At 42.1% G+C, this 22,267-nt stretch overlaps 1 protein-coding gene across 4 annotated transcripts in view; it reads right to left on the bottom strand.

Moving 5' to 3' along the window:
• Nucleotides 1-1,087: 1,087 nt before the first annotated feature.
• Nucleotides 1,088-22,267, bottom strand: part of LOC124038652 (mitogen-activated protein kinase kinase kinase 4-like) — a 69,193-nt gene continuing 48,013 nt past the window's right edge. For 3 of the 4 annotated variants that reach the window (XM_046354756.1, XM_046354755.1, XM_046354759.1), the window contains exons 15-28: nucleotides 17,116-17,328; nucleotides 16,930-17,008; nucleotides 16,525-16,618; nucleotides 16,074-16,211; nucleotides 14,679-14,779; nucleotides 14,387-14,470; nucleotides 14,089-14,280; nucleotides 13,765-13,835; nucleotides 13,444-13,560; nucleotides 13,049-13,208; nucleotides 12,695-12,814; nucleotides 9,921-10,027; nucleotides 2,591-2,770; nucleotides 1,088-2,448 (exon numbers count right to left, since the gene is read on the bottom strand). In XM_046354756.1, coding sequence (XP_046210712.1) covers nucleotides 2,428-2,448; nucleotides 2,591-2,770; nucleotides 9,921-10,027; nucleotides 12,695-12,814; nucleotides 13,049-13,208; nucleotides 13,444-13,560; nucleotides 13,765-13,835; nucleotides 14,089-14,280; nucleotides 14,387-14,470; nucleotides 14,679-14,779; nucleotides 16,074-16,211; nucleotides 16,525-16,618; nucleotides 16,930-17,008; nucleotides 17,116-17,328 — 1,677 coding nt within the window. In that variant the 3' untranslated portion in view covers nucleotides 1,088-2,427. The remainder of the gene's footprint in view (nucleotides 2,449-2,590; nucleotides 2,771-9,920; nucleotides 10,028-12,694; nucleotides 12,815-13,048; nucleotides 13,209-13,443; nucleotides 13,561-13,764; nucleotides 13,836-14,088; nucleotides 14,281-14,386; nucleotides 14,471-14,678; nucleotides 14,780-16,073; nucleotides 16,212-16,524; nucleotides 16,619-16,929; nucleotides 17,009-17,115; nucleotides 17,329-22,267) is intronic. The other variant, XM_046354758.1, reaches the window with a different exon arrangement.

A 22,267-nucleotide genomic window follows, 5' to 3' on the forward strand; every position in this document is an offset into this window, starting at 1 on the left:
TCCACGGACAATTTCTTCAACCTCTTGACTTGTTTTTTGCACTGTCAACTGTGGGACTTTATATAGACGGGTGTGCCTTTCCAAATCCTGTCCAACAAATTTACCACAGGTGGACTCAATCAAGTTGTAGAAATAGCTCAAGGATGATCAATGGAAACAGGATGCACCTGAGCTCAATTGAGTCTCATGGCAAAAGTTCTGAATCCTTATGTGAATACGGTATGTTTTCACTTTAATTATGGGCAATTGAGTTTATTTTATTTAATCCAGTTTAGAATAAGGTAATGTAACAATGTGGAAAAAGTCAAGGGGTGTGACTGCACTGTAGGTTCAGGGCATGCATCCATGTCTTTGTCCTTGCCATACATCAACATGTATGACTAAAGTATGTTGTGATGTTAAATGCACTCGATTAAAAATGCATGAATTTTTTGCACATATGAGATTCTGAAGTACCAGATAAGCCCACTTCAGTTTGATGCTGGCTTTAGTTTCAGCATTGTGTACGTACAAACGCAGGCAGTCCCTTCTATTAAGCTCCTGTGTAAACATTACCATGTTATGTTTGATGAATCTAGGACATGACAAACTAATCTCACACAGCATTTCTTAACGATTTAATATTGTTTGTACATAGCAAACACTAGGAGCAGCAGAGGACCAGAAAGTGTGTGTGCATTCAGCAGCAGGGAGTGAGATCGGACCTTTGTCTCGCTCCTCGGTTGGATATGCTTCAGTTCCGTGGCTCTCCAATCGGAACACACCTGTCTGACTCTGTCAACCAATCAGTGCTGCCCACATCCCCTACATCCCAAATGGCACCCTCTTCCATAGTGCACTATATTAGGGTGCCAGTTGGGACATAAGTTTAATCTCCAACTGTAAAAATGGGATCCTCAGAAAGGTGAAATAAAAACGATTTTAAAACAAATCCACCAAAAATATGAAAAACTCTTTCCTTCCTAGACTCTTCCCCACAGCCTTTGATTGTTCATTTAATGTATGGAAATAGTTTCTTATACAGTGTCCTCCGTAATTAGTGAATCATTGTTTCTTATGGACTCAAAATCAAACAATGACAGAGGTTAAAGTGCAGACGGTCAGCTTTAATTTAAAGGTATTTTCATCCATATGTATCAGGTGAACCATTTTAGAAATACATCACTTTTTGTACATTTTGGGGAACCAAAAGTATTGGGACAAATTCACTTGTTTATTAAAGTAGTCAGTATTTTTACATTTACATTACATTTAAGTCATTTAGCAGACGCTCTTATCCAGAGCAACTTACAAATTGGTGCATTCAGTATTTGGTCCAATATTTATAGCACACAAGGACTATAACAAGCTAGTGTCATTTTATAATGTAGTGTCTTTGGAGTCAATTATTGTAAAAAAATACAATATGTTTCTACACACTTTCGGATAATGATGAGTGAGGTCACCGCACAAGCTAACTTCTCACCATTACAATAATGAGAGGTTAGCATGTCTTGGGGGTATGAGATTTGTGTGGTGAACTTTCACTCATTATCCAATAAGTTTAGTCACAAGCTTGATGTAGTGCTATGAATATGGGACCAAAAACATCATTTTCTTTACTATACATAAGTGAATTTGTCCCAAAACTTTGGCATTCTAGTCCCCACCCCCCAGTCATTGTTGGATTTAAAATGTTAAAAAATGTTCTGGCACTAAGTACAGCATCCCCTGCTTCTGTGCAATGACACTCACCATCAAACGACTGAAGGCAAGACTTCAGACTGCCTCGACCAAACCTGGGGCACGTTCAGAAGGGCACAATATTGTGTAACATTCAGATGTTATGTAAAACAAACATTTCTAGCTGCAATGTTCCACAACGTTTGTCTACTGAACGAGGCCCAAATGTCTGCAGTGAACTTAGATCTCCCCTGCACTCAACTGTCCCTAATACACTCACTGAAAGGAGGAAAAAAACGTATTTAAAGTGCCATAGCTTTTGTTTATCAATATCTTCCTCATTTGCCTTGTTCCATCTCATCTTCACCAGTGAGAGAACAACAAGATGTGGCTATACTTATTACCTAAGCTTTACAATATTGTTTATACAAGGAAGGATCCAATCCTATTATTACAGTATGTACAATACATTGCCCTCCCCAGGACATAAGTCGACTACTACAGGGTCATGTTCATTAGGGCACACTGTAGCAAAACGTTTTAACAGATACAGGTAGTGTCTCCCTGTTGCAGTCAGTTTTCTTCCGCTTGGTTTGTAAGGAACACGATCCAATTGATCCAGTTTAGTCGTCCATCGGAAATGATGTCTTAAAGTTCCTCAGTTTAGCTCCATATGCCTGCAGTCATAATTTCCTGTGTTCACAAGACCCTCGTCTTTCGGTCTCTGGCCAACATGAACAGTAGTGCTGTGGTGTCAGTTCCCCCTCACTCTTCATCCGTGCAAACCTGGGATTGAAAGACATGAGACGAGCTCTCGATTAGACTTGTGATCTTCACATTGAATCTAGTTAGACCACAATGTGACTGCCAGCATAGTCTACCCTTGCAGTGAACTGTATGCGTTTTTCAAAGTAGAAAAGTGTTTGACCTTGACGAAGGGGTGGTCTAGCAGGGTACTGGCGGTCCAGCGTCGTTTGGGCTCACTCTCTAGACAGTGACCCAGGAAATCCTTCCCCTCAGTGGACAGCTTCTCTGGGATGGGGGGCTTGTGGCCCATACCCACCTTGTACATGATCTGGAAGTTGTGCTCATACTCGTGCCATGGCCTCTGCGTGGTGGGAGAGGGGAGAAGGACAACAAGACATTTCTAAACACTAACTTCAGACATGAACAGGGTTTAGATTACATTACTTCCTCAATCAGCCTACAAACAAAACAGACATTGAGGATTGTCGAGGGAGTAGACTCAAATCAGGCAAAAATGTTAAACAACCTTGAATACACAGTACAAACTAATTCTACTACTGAAGCATTCACAGTAGTGAATAGGAGTAATGGCTAGTGTTAGGTGGTAGATGGGAATAATACTAGTAGTCGTAGGTGGTGATAAGTGAATAACAGTTGTCGTAGGTGGTGATAAGTGAATAACAGTTGTCGTAGGTGGTGATAAGTGAATAACAGTTGTCGTAGGTGGTGATAAGTGAATAACAGTTGTCGTAGGTGGTGATAAGTGAATAACAGTTGTCGTAGGTGGTGATAAGTGAATAAGAGTTGTCGTAGGTGGTGATATAATGAATAAGAGTTGATAAGTGAATAACAGTAGGTGGTGATAAGTGAATAACAGTTGTCGTAGGTGGTGATAAGTGAATAACAGTTGTCGTAGGTGGTGATAAGTGAATAACAGTTGTCGTAGGTGGTGATAAGTGAATAACAGTTGTCGTAGGTGGTGAAAGTAGTGAATACTAGTAGTCATAGGTGGTGATAAGTGAATAACAGTCGTAGGTGGTGATTAGTGAATACTAGTAGTCATAGGTGGTGAAATAAGTGAATAACAGTCGTAGGTGGTGATAAGTGAATAACAGTCGTAGGTGGTGATTAGTGAATAACAATAGTAGTCGTAGGTGGTGAAAGTAGTGAATAATACTAGTGAAGAGGTTGACCGATTATGATTTTAACGCCAATACCGATTAATCTTTAAAAAAGTTATTTGTAATAATGACAATTACAACTATACTGAATGAACACTTAACTTAATATAATACATCAATAAAATCAATTTAGCCTCAAATAATGAAACGTGTTCAATTTTGTTTAAATAATGCAAAAACAAAGTGTTGGAGAAGAACATAAAAGTGCAATTGTGCCATGTAAGAAAGCTAACGTTTCAGTTCCTTGCTCAGAACATGAAAGCTGGTGGTTCCTGTTAACATGAGTCTTCAATATTCCCAGGTAAGAAGTTTTAGGTTGTAGTTATTATAGGACTATTTCCCTCTATACCATTTGTATTTCATTAACGTTTGGATGTTCTCATAAGCACTTTAGTATTGCCAGTGTAACAGTATAGCTTCTGTCCCTCTCCTCGCTCCTGCCTGGGATCGAACCAGGAACACAACGACAGTCACCCTTCGAAGCAGCGTTACCCATGCAGAGCAAGGGGAACAACCACCCCAAGGCTCAGCGCGAGTGACGTTTGAAACGCTATTAGCGCACGCTAACTAGCTCGCCATTTCACATCGGTTACACCAGCCTCATCTCGGGAGTTGATAGGCTTGAAGTCATAAACGGCGCAATACTTGATGCACAACGAAGAGCTGCTGGCAAAACGCCCCGAAAGTGCTGTTTGAATTAATGTTTACGAGCCTGCTTCTGCCTACCACCGCTCAGTTAGTTACTTGTATGCTCAGTCAGATTATATGCAACACAGGACACGCTAGATAATCTAGTAATATCGTCAACCATGTGTAGGTAACTAGTGATTATTTTTTTGTTTTTTAAATGTTTTTTTATAAAGATATGTTTAATGCTAGCTAGCAACTTACCTTGGCTCACTGCATTCGCGTAACAGGCAGTCTCCTTGTGGAGTGCAACGAGTGAGCGGCAGGTCGTTATTGTGTTGGACAAGTTAACTAAGGTTGCAAGATTATATCCCCCGGGCTGACAAGGTGAAAATCTGTCGTTCTGCCCCTGAACGAGGCAGTTAACCCACCGTTCCTTGGCAGTCATTGAAAATAAATGTGTTCTTAACTGACTAGTAAAAAAAAAAAGCTTTTTGTTAAAGGCAAAAATCGGTGTTCAAAACTACAGATTTCCGATTGTTATGAAAACATTAAATCGGTCGACCTCTACTAGTGAATAATGAATAGTATTAGGTGATGAAAGTAGTGAATAATAACTAGTAGAAAATAAGTCATAGGTGGTAAATAATAGTAATAAATAATTAGCCGTGGTTAATAGTAGTAGTAGTAGGTGGTGAAAGTAGTAGTAGTAGGTGATGGTAGTAGTAGTAGTAGTAGGTGATGAAAGTAGTAGTAGTAGTAGCAGTAGTAGGTGATGAAAGTAGTAGTGAGTAGGTGATGAAAGTAGTAGTCGTAGCTGGTGGTAGTAGTAGAAGCGGTAGTAGTAGAAGCAGTAGTAGTAGAAGCAGCAGTAGTAGAAGCAGCAGTAGCAGTAGAAGCAGCAGTAGCAGTAGTAGTAGAAGCAGCAGTAGCAGTAGTAGTAGAAGCAGCAGTAGCAGTAGTAGTAGAAGCAGTAGTAGTAGTAGAAGCAGCAGTAGTAGTAGTAGAAGCAGCAGTAGTAGAAGCAGCAGTAGTAGAAGCAGCAGTAGTAGTAGTAGAAGCAGCAGTAGTAGCAGTAGAAGCAGCTAGTAGCAGTAGAAGCAGTAGTAGCAGTAGAAGCAGCAGTAGCAGTAGAAGCAGCAGTAGAAGCAGCAGTAGCAGTAGAAGCATCAGTAGAAGTAGAAGCAGTAGCAGTAGTAGAAGCAGCAGTAGTAGTAGTAGAAGCAGCAGTAGTAGTAGTAGAAGCAGCAGTAGTAGTAGTAGAAGCAGCAGTAGTAGTAGTAGAAGCAGCAGTAGTAGTAGTAGAAGCAGCAGTAGTAGTAGTAGAAGCAGCAGTAGTAGTAGTAGAAGCAGCAGCAGTAGTAGTAGAAGCAGCAGCAGTAGTAGTAGAAGCAGCAGCAGTAGTAGTAGCAGCAGCAGTAGCAGTAGAAGCAGCAGCAGTAGCAGTAGAAGCAGCAGCAGTAGCAGTAGAAGCAGCAGTAGCAGTAGAAGCATCAGTAGTAGAAGTAGAAGCAGTAGTAGTAGAAGCAGCAGTAGTAGAAGCAGTAGTAGAAGCAGCAGTAGTAGAAGCAGCAGCAGTAGTAGAAGCAGCTGTAGTAGTAGAAGCTGTAGTAGTAGAAGCAGTAGTAGTAGTAGAAGCTGTAGTAGTAGAAGAAGCGAATATACTAGTAGTCGTAGGTGGTGAATAATAGGTAGTAGTAGCTGGTGTTGGTAGTAGTAGTAGTAACGAATATACTAGTAGTCGTAGGTGGTGAATAATAGGTAGTAGTAGCTGGTGTTGGTAGTAGTAGTAGTAACGAATATACTAGTAGTCGTAGGTGGTAGTAGCTGGTGTTGGTAGTAGTAGTGGTAGTGTAGTGAATGTAGAGGTAGTAGTAGTAGTAACGAATATACTAGTAGTCGTAGGTGGTGAATAATAGGTGGTAGTAGCTGGTGTTGGTAGTAGTAGTAGTAACGAATATACTAGTAGTCGTAGGTGGTAGTAGCTGGTGTTGGTAGTAGTAGTGGTAGTAGTAGTGAATGTAGAGGTAGTAGTAGTAGTAACGAATATACTAGTAGTCGTAGGTGGTAGTAGCTGGTGTTGGTAGTAGTAGTAGTAGTGGTAGTGAATGTAGAGGTAGTAGTAGTAGTAGTAGTGAATATACTAGTAGTCGTAGGTGGTAGTAGCTGGTGTTGGTAGTAGTAGTAGTAACGAATATACTAGTAGTCGTAGGTGGTGAATAATAGGTGGTAGTAGCTGGTGTTGGTAGTAGTAGTAGTAGTAGTGAATATACTAGTAGTCGTAGGTGGTGAAAGTAGTGAATAATAGTAGGTGGTGAATAATAGGTGGTAGTAGCTGGTGTTGGTAGTAGTAGTAGTAGTGAATATACTAGTAGTCATAGGTGGTGAATAAGTGGTGGTAGTAGTAGTAGTAACGAATATACTAGTAGTCGTAGGTGGTAGTAGCTGGTGTTGGTAGTAGTAGTAGTAGTGGTAGTGAATGTAGAGGTAGTAGTAGTAGTAGTGAATATACTAGTAGTCGTAGGTGGTAGTAGCTGGTGTTGGTAGTAGTAGTAGTAGTAGTAGTGGTAGTGAATGTAGAGGTAGTAGTAGTAGTAGTAGTGAATATACTAGTAGTCGTAGGTGGTAGTAGCTGGTTTTGGTAGTAGTAGTAGTAGTAGTGGTAGTGAATGTAGAGGTAGTAGTAGTAGTAGTAGTGAATATACTAGTAGTCGTAGGTGGTAGTAGCTGGTGTTGGTAGTAGTAGTAGTAGTAGTGAATATACTAGTAGTCGTAGGTGGTGAATAAGTGGTGGTAGTAGTAGCGAATAATACTGGTGAAAGTAATGGAAAATAAGTCGGTGGTGAATAATAGGTAGTAGTAGCTGGTGGTAGTAGTAGTAGAAGCAGTAGTAGTAGCTGGTGTTGGTGGTAGTAGTAGTAGTAGTAGAATCAGTAGTAGTAGCTGCAGCAGTAGTAGTAGTAGTAGTAGAAGCATTAGTAGTAGTAGTAGTAGAAGCATTAGTAGTAGTAGTAGTAGAAGCATTAGTAGTAGTAGAAGCATTAGTAGTAGTAGTAGTAGTAGTAGCAGCAGCAGTAGTAGTAGTAGAAGCAGCAGCAGTAGTAGTAGTAGAAGCAGCAGTAGTAGTAGTAGAAGCAGCAGTAGTAGTAGTAGAAGCAGCAGTAGTAGTAGTAGAAGCAGCAGTAGTAGTAGTAGAAGCAGCAGTAGTAGTAGAAGCAGCAGTAGTAGTAGAAGCAGCAGTAGTAGCGAATATACTAGTAGTCGTAGGTGGTGAATAATAGGTAGTAGTAGCTGGTGTTGGTAGTAGTAGTAGTAGTAGTAGCTGCAGTAGTAGTAGTAGAAGCGAATATACTAGTAGTCGTAGGTGGTGAAAGTAGTGAATAGTGGTAGTAGTGAATAATAATAACTAGTAGGTGGTGAATAGTGGTAGTAGTGAATAGTAGTCGTAGGTGGTGAATAGTAGGTGGTAATAGTGGTGTTGGTAGTAGTGAATATACTAGTAGTCGTAGGTGGTGAAAGTAGTGAATAGTGGTAGTAGTGAATAGTAGTCGTAGGTGGTGAATAGTGGTGAATAGTAGTCGTAGGTGGTGAATAGTGGTGAATAGTAGTCGTAGGTGGTGAATAGTAGTGAATAGTAGTCGTAGGTGGTGAATAGTAGTGAATAGTAGTCGTAGGTGTGAATAGTAGTGAATAGTAGTCGTAGGTGGTGGTAGTAGTGAATAGTAGTCGTAGGTGGTGGTAGTAGTGAATAGTAGTCGTAGGTGGTGGTAGTAGTGAATAGTAGTCGTAGGTGGTGGTAGTAGTGAATAGTAGTCGTAGGTGGTGGTAGTAGTGAATAGTAGTCGTAGGTGGTGGTAGTAGTGAATAGTAGTCGTAGGTGGTGGTAGTAGTGAATAGTAGTCGTAGGTGGTGGTAGTAGTGAATAGTAGTCGTAGGTGGTGGTAGTAGTGAATAGTAGTCGTAGGTGGTGGTAGTAGTGAATAGTAGTCGTAGGTGGTGGTAGTAGTGAATAGTAGTCGTAGGTGGTGGTAGTAGTGAATAGTAGTCGTAGGTGGTGGTAGTAGTGAATAGTAGTCGTAGGTGGTGGTAGTAGTGAATAGTAGTCGTAGGTGGTGGTAGTAGTGAATAGTAGTCGTAGGTGGTGGTAGTAGTGAATAGTAGTCGTAGGTGGTGGTAGTAGTGAATAGTAGTCGTAGGTGGTGGTAGTAGTGAATAGTAGTCGTAGGTGGTGGTAGTAGTGAATAGTAGTCGTAGGTGGTGGTAGTAGTGAATAGTAGTCGTAGGTGGTGGTAGTAGTGAATAGTAGTCGTAGGTGGTGGTAGTAGTGAATAGTAGTCGTAGGTGGTGGTAGTAGTGAATAGTAGTCGTAGGTGGTGGTAGTAGTGAATAGTAGTCGTAGGTGGTGGTAGTAGTGAATAGTAGTCGTAGGTGGTGGTAGTAGTGAATAGTAGTCGTAGGTGGTGGTAGTAGTGAATAGTAGTCGTAGGTGGTGGTAGTAGTGAATAGTAGTCGTAGGTGGTGGTAGTAGTGAATAGTAGTCGTAGGTGGTGGTAGTAGTGAATAGTAGTCGTAGGTGGTGGTAGTAGTGAATAGTAGTCGTAGGTGGTGGTAGTAGTGAATAGTAGTCGTAGGTGGTAAATACTAGTAGTGAATAGTAGTCGTAGGTGGTGGTAGTAGTGAATAGTAGTCGTAGGTGGTGGTAAGTCGTAGGTACTAGTAGTGAATAGTAGTCGTAGGTGGTAAATACTAGTAGTGAATAGTAGTCGTAGGTGGTGGTACTAGTGAATAGTAGTCGTAGGTGGTGGTAGTAGTGAATAGTAGTCGTAGGTGGTGGTAGTAGTGAATAGTAGTCGTAGGTGGTAAATACTAGTAGTGAATAGTAGTCGTAGGTGGTAAATACTAGTAGTGAATAGTAGTCGTAGGTGGTAAATACTAGTAGTGAATAGTAGTCGTAGGTGGTAAATACTAGTAGTCAATAGTAGTCGTAGGTGGTAAATAATAGTAGTCGTCGTAGGTGGTAAATAATAGTAGTCGTCGTAGGTGGTAAATAATAGTAGTCGTCGTAGGTGGTAAATAATAGTAGTCGTCGTAGGTGGTAAATAATAGTAGTCGTCGTAGGTGGTAAATAATAGTAGTCGTCGTAGGTGGTAAATAATAGTAGTCGTCGTAGGTGGTAAATAATAGTAGTCGTCGTCGGTGGTAAATAATAGTAGTCGTCGTAGGTGGTAAATAATAGTAGTCGTCGTAGGTGGTAAATAATAGTAGTCGTCGTAGGTGGTAAATAATAGTAGTCGTCGTAGGTGGTAAATAATAGTAGTAGTCGTAGGTGGTAAATAATAGTAGTAGTCGTAGGTGGTGAAAGTAGTGAATAATAACTAGTAGAAAATAAGTCATAGGTGGTGAATAATAGTAATAAATAATCGTGGTGAGTAGTAGTTGTAGGTGGTGAAAGTAGTGAATAATAGTAGTAGCGAATAAGTAGCTAGTGTTATGTGGTGGTAGTACTAGTGAATAGGTGGTGAACGTAGTGAATAATAATACTAGTAGAAAAGTCGTAGGTGGTGAATAATAGTAGTAATGAATAATAGGTACGTAGGTTATTAGGTGGTAGCAGCAGCAGTAGAAATGCTAGAAACAGATTAATTGTTTGAGGACCATTTTGGTTAAAAGTCTGCTCTATCCTCCCCTTGAGCGAATTCTTACCTTCCCAGTCACCATCTCGATAAGGACACATCCCAAACTCCAGATGTCAGCTGCTCGCCCGTGACCTTCGCCCTTTGCCCTCGTAATGACCTCAGGTGCCATATATGCTGATGAATAGAGTAGGGAAAGAACAGGTCAACAACTGAACAAGCAATAATCTGAAACATGAAATATCTCTATTCTTAGATCTTGATAAGTGTATGAATTGTGATAGCAGGGAGATTGATTAGATTTGTTTTATTCATTCGGTTCGACAGCTAGTCTTACTGGGGTCCGATACATAACCAAAAAGACATTACATTACATTTAAACAGATATGCCAAGGCAAGTTTCACTATGATAATTAATTACCCAGGCTTTTGTAAACGCACATTTCACCTCGTGAGTCTCTTTTACCAGAAGAGAAGGGGTGACGACATTAATAACTAAAGTCCTATTAGATTAGAATACAATTTCCCCCCCAGGAGGAAATTATTTTTTGGAATTGTTCAAAAATAAACCTACGTAGTTGTACACAGCAGACATACAGGTTCTATACTAGGCCTTCAAAGTATTCACACCCCTTGACTTTGTCCACATTTTGTTGTTACAACCATAATTTAAAACTGATTTTGTGTCACTGACCTACACACAATACCCAATAATGTCTAAAAGTTTAATGCTGAAATGTCTTGAGTCAAGCCTAAATCAGTTCAGGAGTAAAAATGTGCTTTACAAGTCCCATAATAAAATGCACGGACTCACTGTGAGCAATAGTGTTTAACCTCAAAGCCAGGGGGCACTATTTTTATGTTTGGAAAAATAACGTTCCCAAAGTAAATGGCCTATTTCTCAGGACCAGATGGTAGAATATGCATATAATTGACAGATTAGGATAGAAAACATTCAAGTTTCCAAAACTGTCAAAATATTATCTGTGTATAACGGAACTGATATTGCAGGCGAAACCCTGAGGAAAATCCAATCAGGAAGTGCCTCTTATTTTGAAACCCTTCTGTTCCTATGCATGCCTATCCTCCATTTAAAGGGATATCAACCAGAGTCCCTTTCTATGGCTTCCCTAAGGTGTCAAGTCTTTAGACAGTTTCAGGCTTTTATTTTGAAAAATGAGCGTGAAAGATCACATTGCGTAAGTGGATAGGTGGGCCTCTCAGAGTGAGTTTTTGCGCTACAGAGTAAAGCGGCCATTGTTTCTCCCGCAGTTATTGAAAAACCTACACACTCGGTTGATATATTATAAACTACCTGAGGAATGATTATAAAATAATAAAAAACGTTTGACATGTTTCTGTGGACATTATGGAGACTATTTGGAATTTCCGTCTGTTGTCGTGACAGCTCTTTCCTGTGGATTTCTGAACATAACGCGACAAACAAACGGAGGTATTTTGGGTATAAAAATAATCTTTATGGAACAAAAGGAACATTTGTTGTGTAACTGGGAGTCTCGTGAGTGAAAACATCAAAGGTAAACGGTTAATTTGATTGCTTTTCTGATTTGTGACCAAGCTTCCTGATGCTAAGTGTACATAATGCTATGCTAGGCTATCGATAAACTTACATAAACGCTTGGATTGCTTTCGCTGTAAAGCATAATTTCTAAATCTGAGACGACAGGTGGATTACCAAAAGGCTGAGCTGTGTTTTGCAATATTTCATGAATATATTTTTTCGTAATATTATTTGACTGTTGCGCTAAGCTATTCAGCGGTTGCTGACAAATGATCCCGCGATAGGGATGGGTAGCGTCAAGAAGTTGACATGAGTTTTGATTGACTACCTCATCTCTGTACCCCACACATACAATTATCTGTAAGATCCCTCAGTCCAGCAGTGAATTTCAAACACAGATTCAACCACAAAGACCAGGGAGGTTTTCCAATGCCTCACAAAGAAGGGCACCTTTTGGTAGATGGGTACAAATAAAAAAAGAGCAGACATCAAATATCCTTTTGATCATGATGAAGTTATTCATTACACTTTGGATGGTGTATCAATACACCCAGTCACTAAAAAGATACAGGTGTCCTTTCTAACTCAGTTTCATCATGATAACTAATTACCCAGCCTTTTGTAAACTCACAAGTTTTCCCTAGAGGAAAAGTCTGCTTTTCTGCAGTTCTGAACTGCAGTTCAGTCTGCTTTCCACCAGACACTGATTAATGATTTCACCTTTCAGCAGGACAATAACCTAAAACAAAGAGTGGCTGAGTTAAAGTTTGAACTTATATTGGCTTAAATCTATGGCAAGACCTGAAAATGGTTGTCTAGAAATTAACAATCAACAATGCTTGAAGAATTTGAAAAATAATAATTGGGCAAATGTTGCACTATCCAACTGTGGAAAGCTCTTAGAAACATACAGCTGTAATCATTGCCAAAGGTGCTTCTATAAAGTATTGACTCAGGGGTGTGAATACTTATGTAAATTAGATATTTAATTATCAATACATTTGCAAAAATGTCTAAACATGCATTCACATCATCATCATCTTTGTCATTATGGGGTAGTGTGTGTAGATGGGTGAGAGACATTTCACTTTGTCATTATGGGGTAGTGTGTGTAGATGGGTGAGAGACATTTCACTTTGTCATTATGGGGTAGTGTGTGTAGATGGGTGAGAGACATTTCACTTTGTCATTATGGGGTAGTGTGTGTAGATGGGTGAGAGACATTTCACTTTGTCATTATGGGGTAGTGTGTGTAGATGGGTGAGGGGGAATTAATCCTTTCTGAAGGGAGTGTATAACGAGGCTTAATGCGTCTCATTCACCTGCCGTTCCCATGGTGCTGTTGACCTCTCCAGGCATGGTCTGGGCATTGTTCAGCTTCACAGAACAGCCAAAGTCCCCCAGCTTGATCAAGCCTGACGACGTCAGGAAGATGTTGGCTCCTATGGTAGAGAGAGAGGTGGAACAGTGAGAGGGAGACACTGGGCTCATAGAGACATCCATACAGTAAGAACAACTCCTGCTGGGTCAATGACACGGGAGCCACAGGAAGGGTTGATGGCATAAACTGATTCAGAACACTGCTACAAGGTGCCTGCATAACCCTGACATTGAATTAAGAGACCAACCGTAGACCAGAGAGAAAGACATCTCCCCAGTGAGAGGTGTTAACTGACCCTTGATGTCTCGGTGCACGATGCCGTGTTCGTGGAGCACGTTGATGGCCGTGGTGGTCTGTTTGCTGTACAGCCTGATGACGTGTTCCTGTAGGCCAAGCCTGGACACCTCCTCCAGGGTCCCCTCATCACAGTACTCCATGAAGATGTACATCTCCTCCTGGTGGGGAGAGGGAGGGACACAGACATCCAATCTGATGTTATAGCCCATTCATACATAGTGTCATCTCATTCACATACAGACTGAGTTTCACCTGACCTTTCAAACTTTCCCAAAGTTCCCTGGCTTTTCAGAGATTCCAATTGGAGGATTCCCTCTTGATTAAGGGAACCTCCAACTAGAATATCTGAAAAGCCAGGGAAACCTTCTAGAACCCATGCATGCATGCTCTTACCCGATGTAGCTCAACACCAAAGTAGCGGACCAGGTTGGGGTGTTTGATGCCCTCAAAGATCTTCAGCTCATCTGCTGTCTCCTTTATCGTCTTATGGTCGTTCGGCTGGAACCGGATCTGAATTGGAAAGTAAACTTTCATTGGACAAACTTTTTTTTTGAAACGCATAGAAAATAGTACTGTTTATAGGAATGGATGTTACCTGGCAGTGAATTAAAATGACCATAAACATATTTCAATTCTTGGCAACATTCTGCTCCCGTGCTACATTGTTGTAGCAACACTTTGGCTACAAAATCCTATCAGGCCATGGCTACCTACCTCCTTCATAGCCATGAGTTCTCCAGTGTCCACGTTGATGCAGGTGTACACCTTGCCATACTGTCCCTCACCTGTAGCGGGAGACAGATGAAACACCATGGGCATGATAAATGAGACAACAATCCTAAAGGTCAAACTCCAGGGAAAATCTAAAATGGCAACCTATTCCCTTTACTGTGTACAACTGTTGGCCAGGGTCTCGTGGGCTCTGGCGGAAAGCCCTGTATATAGAGGATAGGGTATCATTTAGGGGGGACACAAGTTCAGTCGAGGCTCTGACCAAAAGTAGTGCACTATAAAGGGAATAGGGTGTACAGTACATACCTATCTTGTTGCCCCTCTGCCACTTGAAGGTGACCTTGCGGAGGCCAACGTGCATGACGTTGTCGTAGGATTTGGGGGTGTCGCACACCTGGCCAATGATGTTCCTTTGCTTCATGACAGCGTAGCGTTTGTCCTCGAAGGAGCGTATGGAGTGACGTACAGCTTCCATGGGGCTCTGTCTGGCTGCAGTGTCTGAGGAGAAAGAGGACAGACTCAGGAATGATGAGGAATAGAAAACAGACCTGGGTACGTTCTCAGTTGTGTAAAGGTGAGAACCCCCCCCCCCTGTTATTCTCACCTTTTGATTGGCTGATGAAGGTGCGGAGCTCCCAGCTTCTCCTAGCTGTGCTGCTGGGTTCTCCTCCCTTAGGATAGGAGGGTTCTGATGAGAGAGAGAACACAGACAGGCAGTAAGATGGGAGCTATGTTAAGGTATAAAAACACACAGGTCAAGTGACTACTCCTAATTTGTATTTTATTTCATTCTTGTTCAAAGTCAAAAAGACATAATTATGCAGAATGCATAGTTCCATTAAGACAATATCGAACATCTCAACAGGACAATGCAAACCATTAAAAGTGTCTAATACCTTCCCTGTTCTCAGTGGGACTGGAGTGTCGGCTCAGAGACCTGAAATGCATCTCAGCCGCTACAGACCACAGCCTGTCGTTCTCCTGGAGGTTGGTCCCTCTGCACAGGGAGAGGCAGGTATCAAACAATCAACTACAATCTACCCAAGTAGTCAGCCATCAGAGGGGTATACTACAAAGCAGGATCAATGAGTTGGCCAGACAACTTTGATAAGCAACCAGAAATAACTAGATTTTCTGGTTCACTAAAAAAAAGCTAAAACTTAGACAACGGGTTTGTTTGTACATTTAAAAAATATTTTGCCAAGTCAGCTGGCCAACTCATTGATCCTGCATTGTACTGTACAGCTTAGGTCCCAGACTAGCCCGGGTCCAGATCGGTTGCAAACTCCTATGGCTATTGTGATGCCATAACAATGACTGTAGGACACAGCACAAACATATCTGGGACCTATAGTCAACCAATATCAGTCAAGAGGCTTGAGATTGTCGAGATGGCGGAACATAACAAATACGTGATACAATAACTCTATAACTCTCAACCCCACGCCCATCCATAGAAATAGAATCATTCTATGCCCATCCCACCAAAGTTCAAAGGTCAAAGAGACAGCTCAGCACATGCTTTCATTTTAGAAGGACAGAAACCAAACAAGCCAAAGATTAAGAAGAGCTCCCCATCAGATGCTTAGAATAAAAGCAAGGCCACACTAATATGGATTAAAAGCAGAGTAACATGTTTACATTTCACACCATGCACAACCACGTGTTGGAGAATGTGTGTTGTGGGACATTGGCCAGGTGGACAAAACGAAAGCATGGATTAAAGTCTCACCATATCCATAGATGGCATTCAGTGTAAGGTAACACATTTGAGTGAACTCCTCCTTTAAAAAGACAGTCCTTATAAAACTGTAGTTTTGATAGTGCTATAAAGTGATCTTTATAAATGCACATTTCTGTTAGCGGCAACACAACGATTAGAGCTCTGGGCCAGTAACCGAAAGATCGCTGGTTCGAATACCCGAGCTGACAAGCTGAATAATATGTCTGTGCCCTTGAGCAAGGCACTTAACCCTAATATATGCCATACTACTACATACTACTATGGCTGACCTTGTAAAACACATTTCAGGCCACGTGACAATACACATGTTTTACATCTGGATCAGCATGCAGAACATGCTTCTCTCTGGGTCCACTCCAAACTGTGAGATAGTATGGCCGGGTAAACCACCATGTCAACTCACCTGGTCAAATAAATAAATCTAGAAATTAAACCTGAACCACTAGTTGACGAGTTCAGATGGGAGGGGTGAGATATCAGCCTGTGGCTGGGGTGCTCTGGGTCGACAGTACAACCCTGGTAGGTACTGGAACTGGGGGGGGGCTACCTGACGTCATTTGGGGTGGATCCAGGTGCTTTGGTTGGACCGTGTTCCCCGGGGGCAGGGCCCTGGGGGGCAGGGACCGTGCGGGGGCCTGTAGGTAGACACAGCTGAGTCCGTAGGTCGCAAGGGAGACTCCTAGAGCTGGTGACAAAAACACACTGAGGAACTCTGGAGAGCCTTGGAGATGAGGTGTGTGTGTGTGTCCCAAGCACCCAAACAGTAACATCCTTTCAAAGGTGCCACCAGTTACACATGAGAGCATACACCCACACTCCATGTTAACTCATACAGAGTCACAAAAGCATTAATACAAGTTCAACCACCCAATTTAAAACCCATGAATTATTGCACAAGACCAGAGAACATGAGAACATGCAGGAAAACATACATTATAAAAACACAGTATTCTAACAGGCTGCAAATGGTTCTTAGTGGCTCATGACCTTTGACCTACCTGAAGCCCTCTGCATTGGGGATGAACAGCTGGGGGTTGGGGGGGTCACTATGGCAACGAGGGACCTTGACCGGTCGAGGACTGTTCCTCGAGGCTGAGTGGAGAAGAGAGGAAGGGCCATCCTCAACAAGACCAAGATATAGGACTCCAGCCCTCCTATTTCTACACACTAATTTCCTTAGGGCTAACAAGATGGGGTTTTATCCAATGAGTGCATACATGTTCATTTTACATTTACATTTAAGTCATTTAGCAGACGCTCTTATCCAGAGCGACTTACAAATTCATGTGCATGTGATCCCTGAGGGACTTGAACCCATGACCTTGGCATTGCTGCTAGTACCATGGTCTTGCCAACTGAGCCACACAGGCCCACATATTTGTGCAGATGAGGCGGGGTCTTACCTATGTACAGGCCACTGACTGGGCTGTGAGGCTTCCCGATCACATGACCAATGCACTCGTTCATCAGAGCTTGCAAATTCTGCAACGGGAAGGATTTATATAATCACAATACCATCCTGCAAAATACCCAATCAATTAATCAATAACGTAGTCATTTAATAAGTCAATGAAGTAGTATGTTTTTACTAGGAAGTCGTCCTCTGGTAAAGCAGAGATGAAGGCAGGTTCGATGGCTTGGAGGAAATCAAAGCCTTGAGTGGCCCAGCGGGGTCTGGTACCCCGGCCACTTTCACACTTAGTGAGGACATAGTTCATCCACTTCCTGGCGAAAGAGATGTAGCGCTCCCCGATCCGCTGACGGAACTCCCCCGACATCAGACGCACCACCTCCTTGTGGTACTACGGAGAACAAAAGGTACATTCTGAAGGTGCTCTTCACTGGAACAGTATAACCCCTACATCACAAGCAGAACCACAGCACTCTTCCTTGTGCTGCTACTGTGAGGAACTTAACGCTGCCTCCACACAGGCAGCCTTAGATCAGCTCATGTCCGTGTAAACGCAGCCAATAGGAGGGTCAGGTGTACTCGTGTTTCTGTCTAACCAGTCTGACCCCTAAACCAAAGGAGGACCAAGCCAATCTTGCTATTATTGAAATGTCTTTATTTCTGTGGCATGTTCAACAGAACCTATTGTTAAAAACAATGCCGTGTTTCCATGTCAGCCTTCCTGAGAAAGAGAACAATGGTCCAAACAGACCCAAATAGATGTTGACAATTACCTTCCGCTAACAGCTCATCACTGTACTAACACAACCCTCCAGCTCACATCTCTACAGTTCATCACTGTACTAACACAACCCTCCAGCTCACATCTCTACAGTTCATCACTGTACTAACACAACCCTCCAGCTCACATCTCTACAGTTCATCACTGTACTAACACAACCCTCCAGCTCACATCTCTACAGTTCATCACTGTACTAACACAACCCTCCAGCTCACATCTCTACAGTTCATCACTGTACTAACACAACCCTCCAGCTCACATCTCTACAGTTCATCACTGTACAAACACAACCCTCCAAGGCAATGAGCAGAACATGTTATGGTCCACACTAGGGGTACTGAGGAAATACCAAGTTTCTAAAGTAAAGTTACCTAAAGTAACCCACCCTCATGTTGCCGCTAGCAGCCCCTGGCTGCATCATAACTCAAATTGGCAGTTAGCCCACTGCTACCCTCCACCACACAAAGCCACAGTTGTATCCCTGGCTTCTCTGTAGTACTGAGGCAGTGTTCCAACTATAACACTGATCATTAGGCCTGCCCTGAGTACTGGGGTAGTGTTCCAACTATAACACTGATCATTAGCCCTGCCCTGAGTACTGGGTTAGTGTTCCAACTATAACACTGATCATTAGCCCTGCCCTGAGTACTGGGTTAGTGTTCCAACTATAACACTGATCATTAGCCCTGCCCTGAGTACTGGGTTAGTGTTCCAACTATAACACTGATCATTAGGCCTGCCCTGAGTACTGGGGTAGTGTTCCAACTAGAACACTGATCATTAGCCCTGCCCTGAGTACTGGTTAGTGTTCCAACTATAACACTGATCATTAGCCCTGCCCTGAGTACTGGGTTAGTGTTCCAACTATAACACTGATCATTAGCCCTGCCCTGAGTACTGGGTTAGTGTTCCAACTATAACACTGATCATTATTAGCCCTGCCCTGAGTACTGGGTTAGTGTTCCAACTATAACACTGATCATTATTAGCCCTGCCCTGAGTACTGGAGTAGTGTTCCAACTATAACACTGATCATTAGCCCTGCCCTGAGTACTGGGTTAGTGTTCCAACTATAACACTGATCATTAGGCCTGCCCTGAGTACTGGGTTAGTGTTCCAACTATAACACTGATCATTAGGCCTGCCCTGAGTACTGGGGTAGTATTTCAACTATAACACTGACCATTAGTCCACCCTGCCCCCCCATACCATGCAGCCAAATGACACCTGACTCCAGCAGTGACTGTTGGCCTCTAACCTCAAAAGCAAAGTTGAGCCAGAGCACCCTCTGTACTAGTTAGCATCATTATCATCAGTGTTGTGTTCGAGATCATCTGTAGCGAGCGATTCAAGACCAAGACCGGAATGTGGGGGGGGGTGATGATACAGAGTCAAGACCGGGAGGGGGACAAGGGGTCCGAGACCAGAAAAACATGAGTCCATTTCAAGACCATGATTGTAATTTTGCCAAATCACCACCATGAGAGATCAAAATGTCCAGTATATCTGTGTTAATATTTCAGACTCTTTACACATTCAAAATAGTGAACAAATGCATGCTGAGGTAAAATAGAGCCACTCTACACACTATTACTAACCCAGACAGTGAGGATCAATGGGCCTTTGACACAGAGAAGGGCTAAGGATTTATAAAATAATGATTATAATATCCTAATAATGATTATTATTATTTTCAATGACGTTCTGATTTAATCTCTTCCCTTTGTTGGAAAGAAAAGGTCAACACTAAAGACAAAAAATATCCAATCAGCTGGTATCTGGGGAGATAAATATATCTAGCTAAGTCAGCCATTGGCTAAGCCATCAGAAGCTAGATAAAGGCACCAGCCATTCAGCTGTATTAGGGCAAATGTTTGGAGTGACAGCGGAATCAACCAATCACATTGACGTAATGGGTGGGACAATTTTTCAAAAAACGTATGGAAACTTCTGCCTTCTTGAAGGCCAACAGGTCACTGTGCAATAGCGAGCAGTAGTTTTTGCATGGTCTAGCTAGCTAGCTTTTTTTGTTGGTTAGTTTGCAGCTGCTGCAACAGTGTTATCAAAGAGGACGTTGTTGCTAATTTTGTTAGCTTCTACCTTTTCAATAAAGGTTTTTTTTTATCCTGAAAAACTCACCAGTCCTTAAAGATTACAAGCATACTCATAACATGAAGCAGCCACCACTATAGAATGGCGCCAGAGGAGATAGCTGCCGTTTTACAGGCTCCTAACCAATTGTGCTATTTTGTGTGTTTTTTCGCATTCTTTAACTTATTTTGTACATGTGGAAAAGAGCTTCTGGATATCATTTACATTTACATTTAAGTCATTTAGCAGACGCTCTTATCCAGAGCGACTTACAAATTGGTGCATTCACCTTATGACATCCAGTGGAACAGTCACTTTACAATAGTGCATCTAAAACTTAAGGGGGGGGGAGAGGGATTACTTATCCTATCCTAGGTATTCCTTAAAGAGGTGGGGTTTCAGGTGTCTCCGGAAGGTGGTGATTGACTCCGCTGTCCTGGCGTCGTGAGGGAGTTTGTTCCACCATTGGGGGGCCAGGGCAGCGAACAGTTTTGACTGGGCTGAGCGGGAGCTGTACTTCCTCAGTGGTAGGGAGGCGAGCAGGCCAGAGGTGGATGAACGCAGTGCCCTTGTTTGGGTGTAGGGCCTGATCAGAGCCTGGAGGTACTGAGGTGCCGTTCCCCTCACAGCTCCGTAGGCAAGCACCATGGTCTTGTAGCGGGTGCGAGCTTCAACTGGAAGCCAGTGGAGAGAACGGAGGAGCGGGGTGACGTGAGAGAACTTGGGAAGGTTGAACACCATATCAGAACAGCGATTACTGGCCTCGAACTGGACGAAGGCAGTTCCTTCTTTTCACTCTGTCATTTAAGTTGGTATTGTGGAGTAACTACAATGTTGTTGATCCATCCTCATTTCTCATATCGCAACCATTAAACTGTAACGGTTTTAACTTCTTCTTGGTGACTGGGGGGCAGTATTGAGTAGCTTGGATGAATAAGGTGCCCAGAGTAAACTGCCTGCTACTCTGTCCCAGATGCTAATATATGCATATTATTAGTAGTATTGGATAGAAAACACTGACGTTTCTAAAACTGTTTGAATGATGTCTGTGAGTATAACAGAACTCGCATGGCAGGCAAAAACCTGAGAAAAAACCCAACCAGGAAGTGGGAAATCTGAGGCTTGTAGTTTAACTCAGCCCCTACTGAAGATAGTGGGATATTGGTCATATTGCACATCCTAAGGCTTCCACTAGATGTCAGTCTTTAGAACGTTGTTTCAGGCTTCTACTGTGAAGGGGGTCTGAATGAGAGGGGAATGAGTCAGAGGTCTGGCAGAGTTAGCTCGCGTTCCATTGCTTTTCTACAGACACAGGAATTCTCCAGTTGGAATATTATTGAAGATTTATGTTAAAAACATCCGAAAGATGGATTCTATACATCGTTTGACATGTTTCTACGGACTGTAACAGAACCTTTTGACATTGTCTGCTCCTAGTGAACGCACTTCGTGACTTTGGATTTGTTTACAAAACACGCTGACAAAAGTAACTATTTGGACATAAATGGACATTATCAAACAAATCAAACATTTATTGTGGAACTGGGATTCCTGGGAGTGCATTCTGATGAAGATCAAAGGTAAGTGAATATTTAATGCTATTTCTGACTAATGTTGACTACACAACATGTTGGATATTTCTCTGGCTGGTTTGGGCTCTGAGCGCCATACTCAGATTATTGCATGGTGTGCTTTTTCCGTAAAGTTTTTTATTTTATTTTAACTGACAACGGTTGCATTAAAGAGAAGTTTCTGAAGTTCCATGTATAATAGTTGTATCTTTTATCAATGTTTAATATGAGTGAGTATTTCTGTGAATTGATGTGGCTCTCTGCAAAATCGCCGCATGTTTTGGAACTACTGAACATAACACGCCAATGTAAAATTAGATTTTTGGAAATAAATATGCACTTTATCAAACAAAACATACTGTGTAACATGAAGTCCTATGAGTGTCATCTGATGAAGATCATCAAAGGTTAGTGATTAATTGTATCTATATTTCTGCTTTTTGTGACTCCACTCTTTGGATTTGTAAATGTCTTTGGCTGGAAAAATGGCTGTGTTTTTCTGTGACTTGGTGGTGACCTAACAATCGTTTGTGGTGCTTTCGCTGTAAAGCCTTTTTGAAATTAGACACTGTGGCTGGATTAACGAGAATTTTAAAATTGTGTAAAATACTTGTATGCTTGAGGAATTTTAATTATGAGATTTTTGTTTTGAATTTGGCGCCCTGCACTTTCACTGGCTGTTGGCGGGGTGGGACGCTACCGTCCCCGACTATCCCAGAGAGGTTAAAGTCACCATTGAAATACCGGAGTAGTTTCGTTCCTCTCCGACAACCGAGTTAGAAAGGATACGCCTGTATCTTTGTAGTAACTGGGTGTATTGATACACCATCCAAAGTGCAATTAATAACTTCACCATTTTCAAAGGGATATTCAATGTCAGCTCTTTT

Source organism: Oncorhynchus gorbuscha, linkage group LG06 (genome assembly GCF_021184085.1).
Source record: "Oncorhynchus gorbuscha isolate QuinsamMale2020 ecotype Even-year linkage group LG06, OgorEven_v1.0, whole genome shotgun sequence".
NCBI classification, from domain to species: Eukaryota; Metazoa; Chordata; class Actinopteri; order Salmoniformes; family Salmonidae; genus Oncorhynchus; species Oncorhynchus gorbuscha.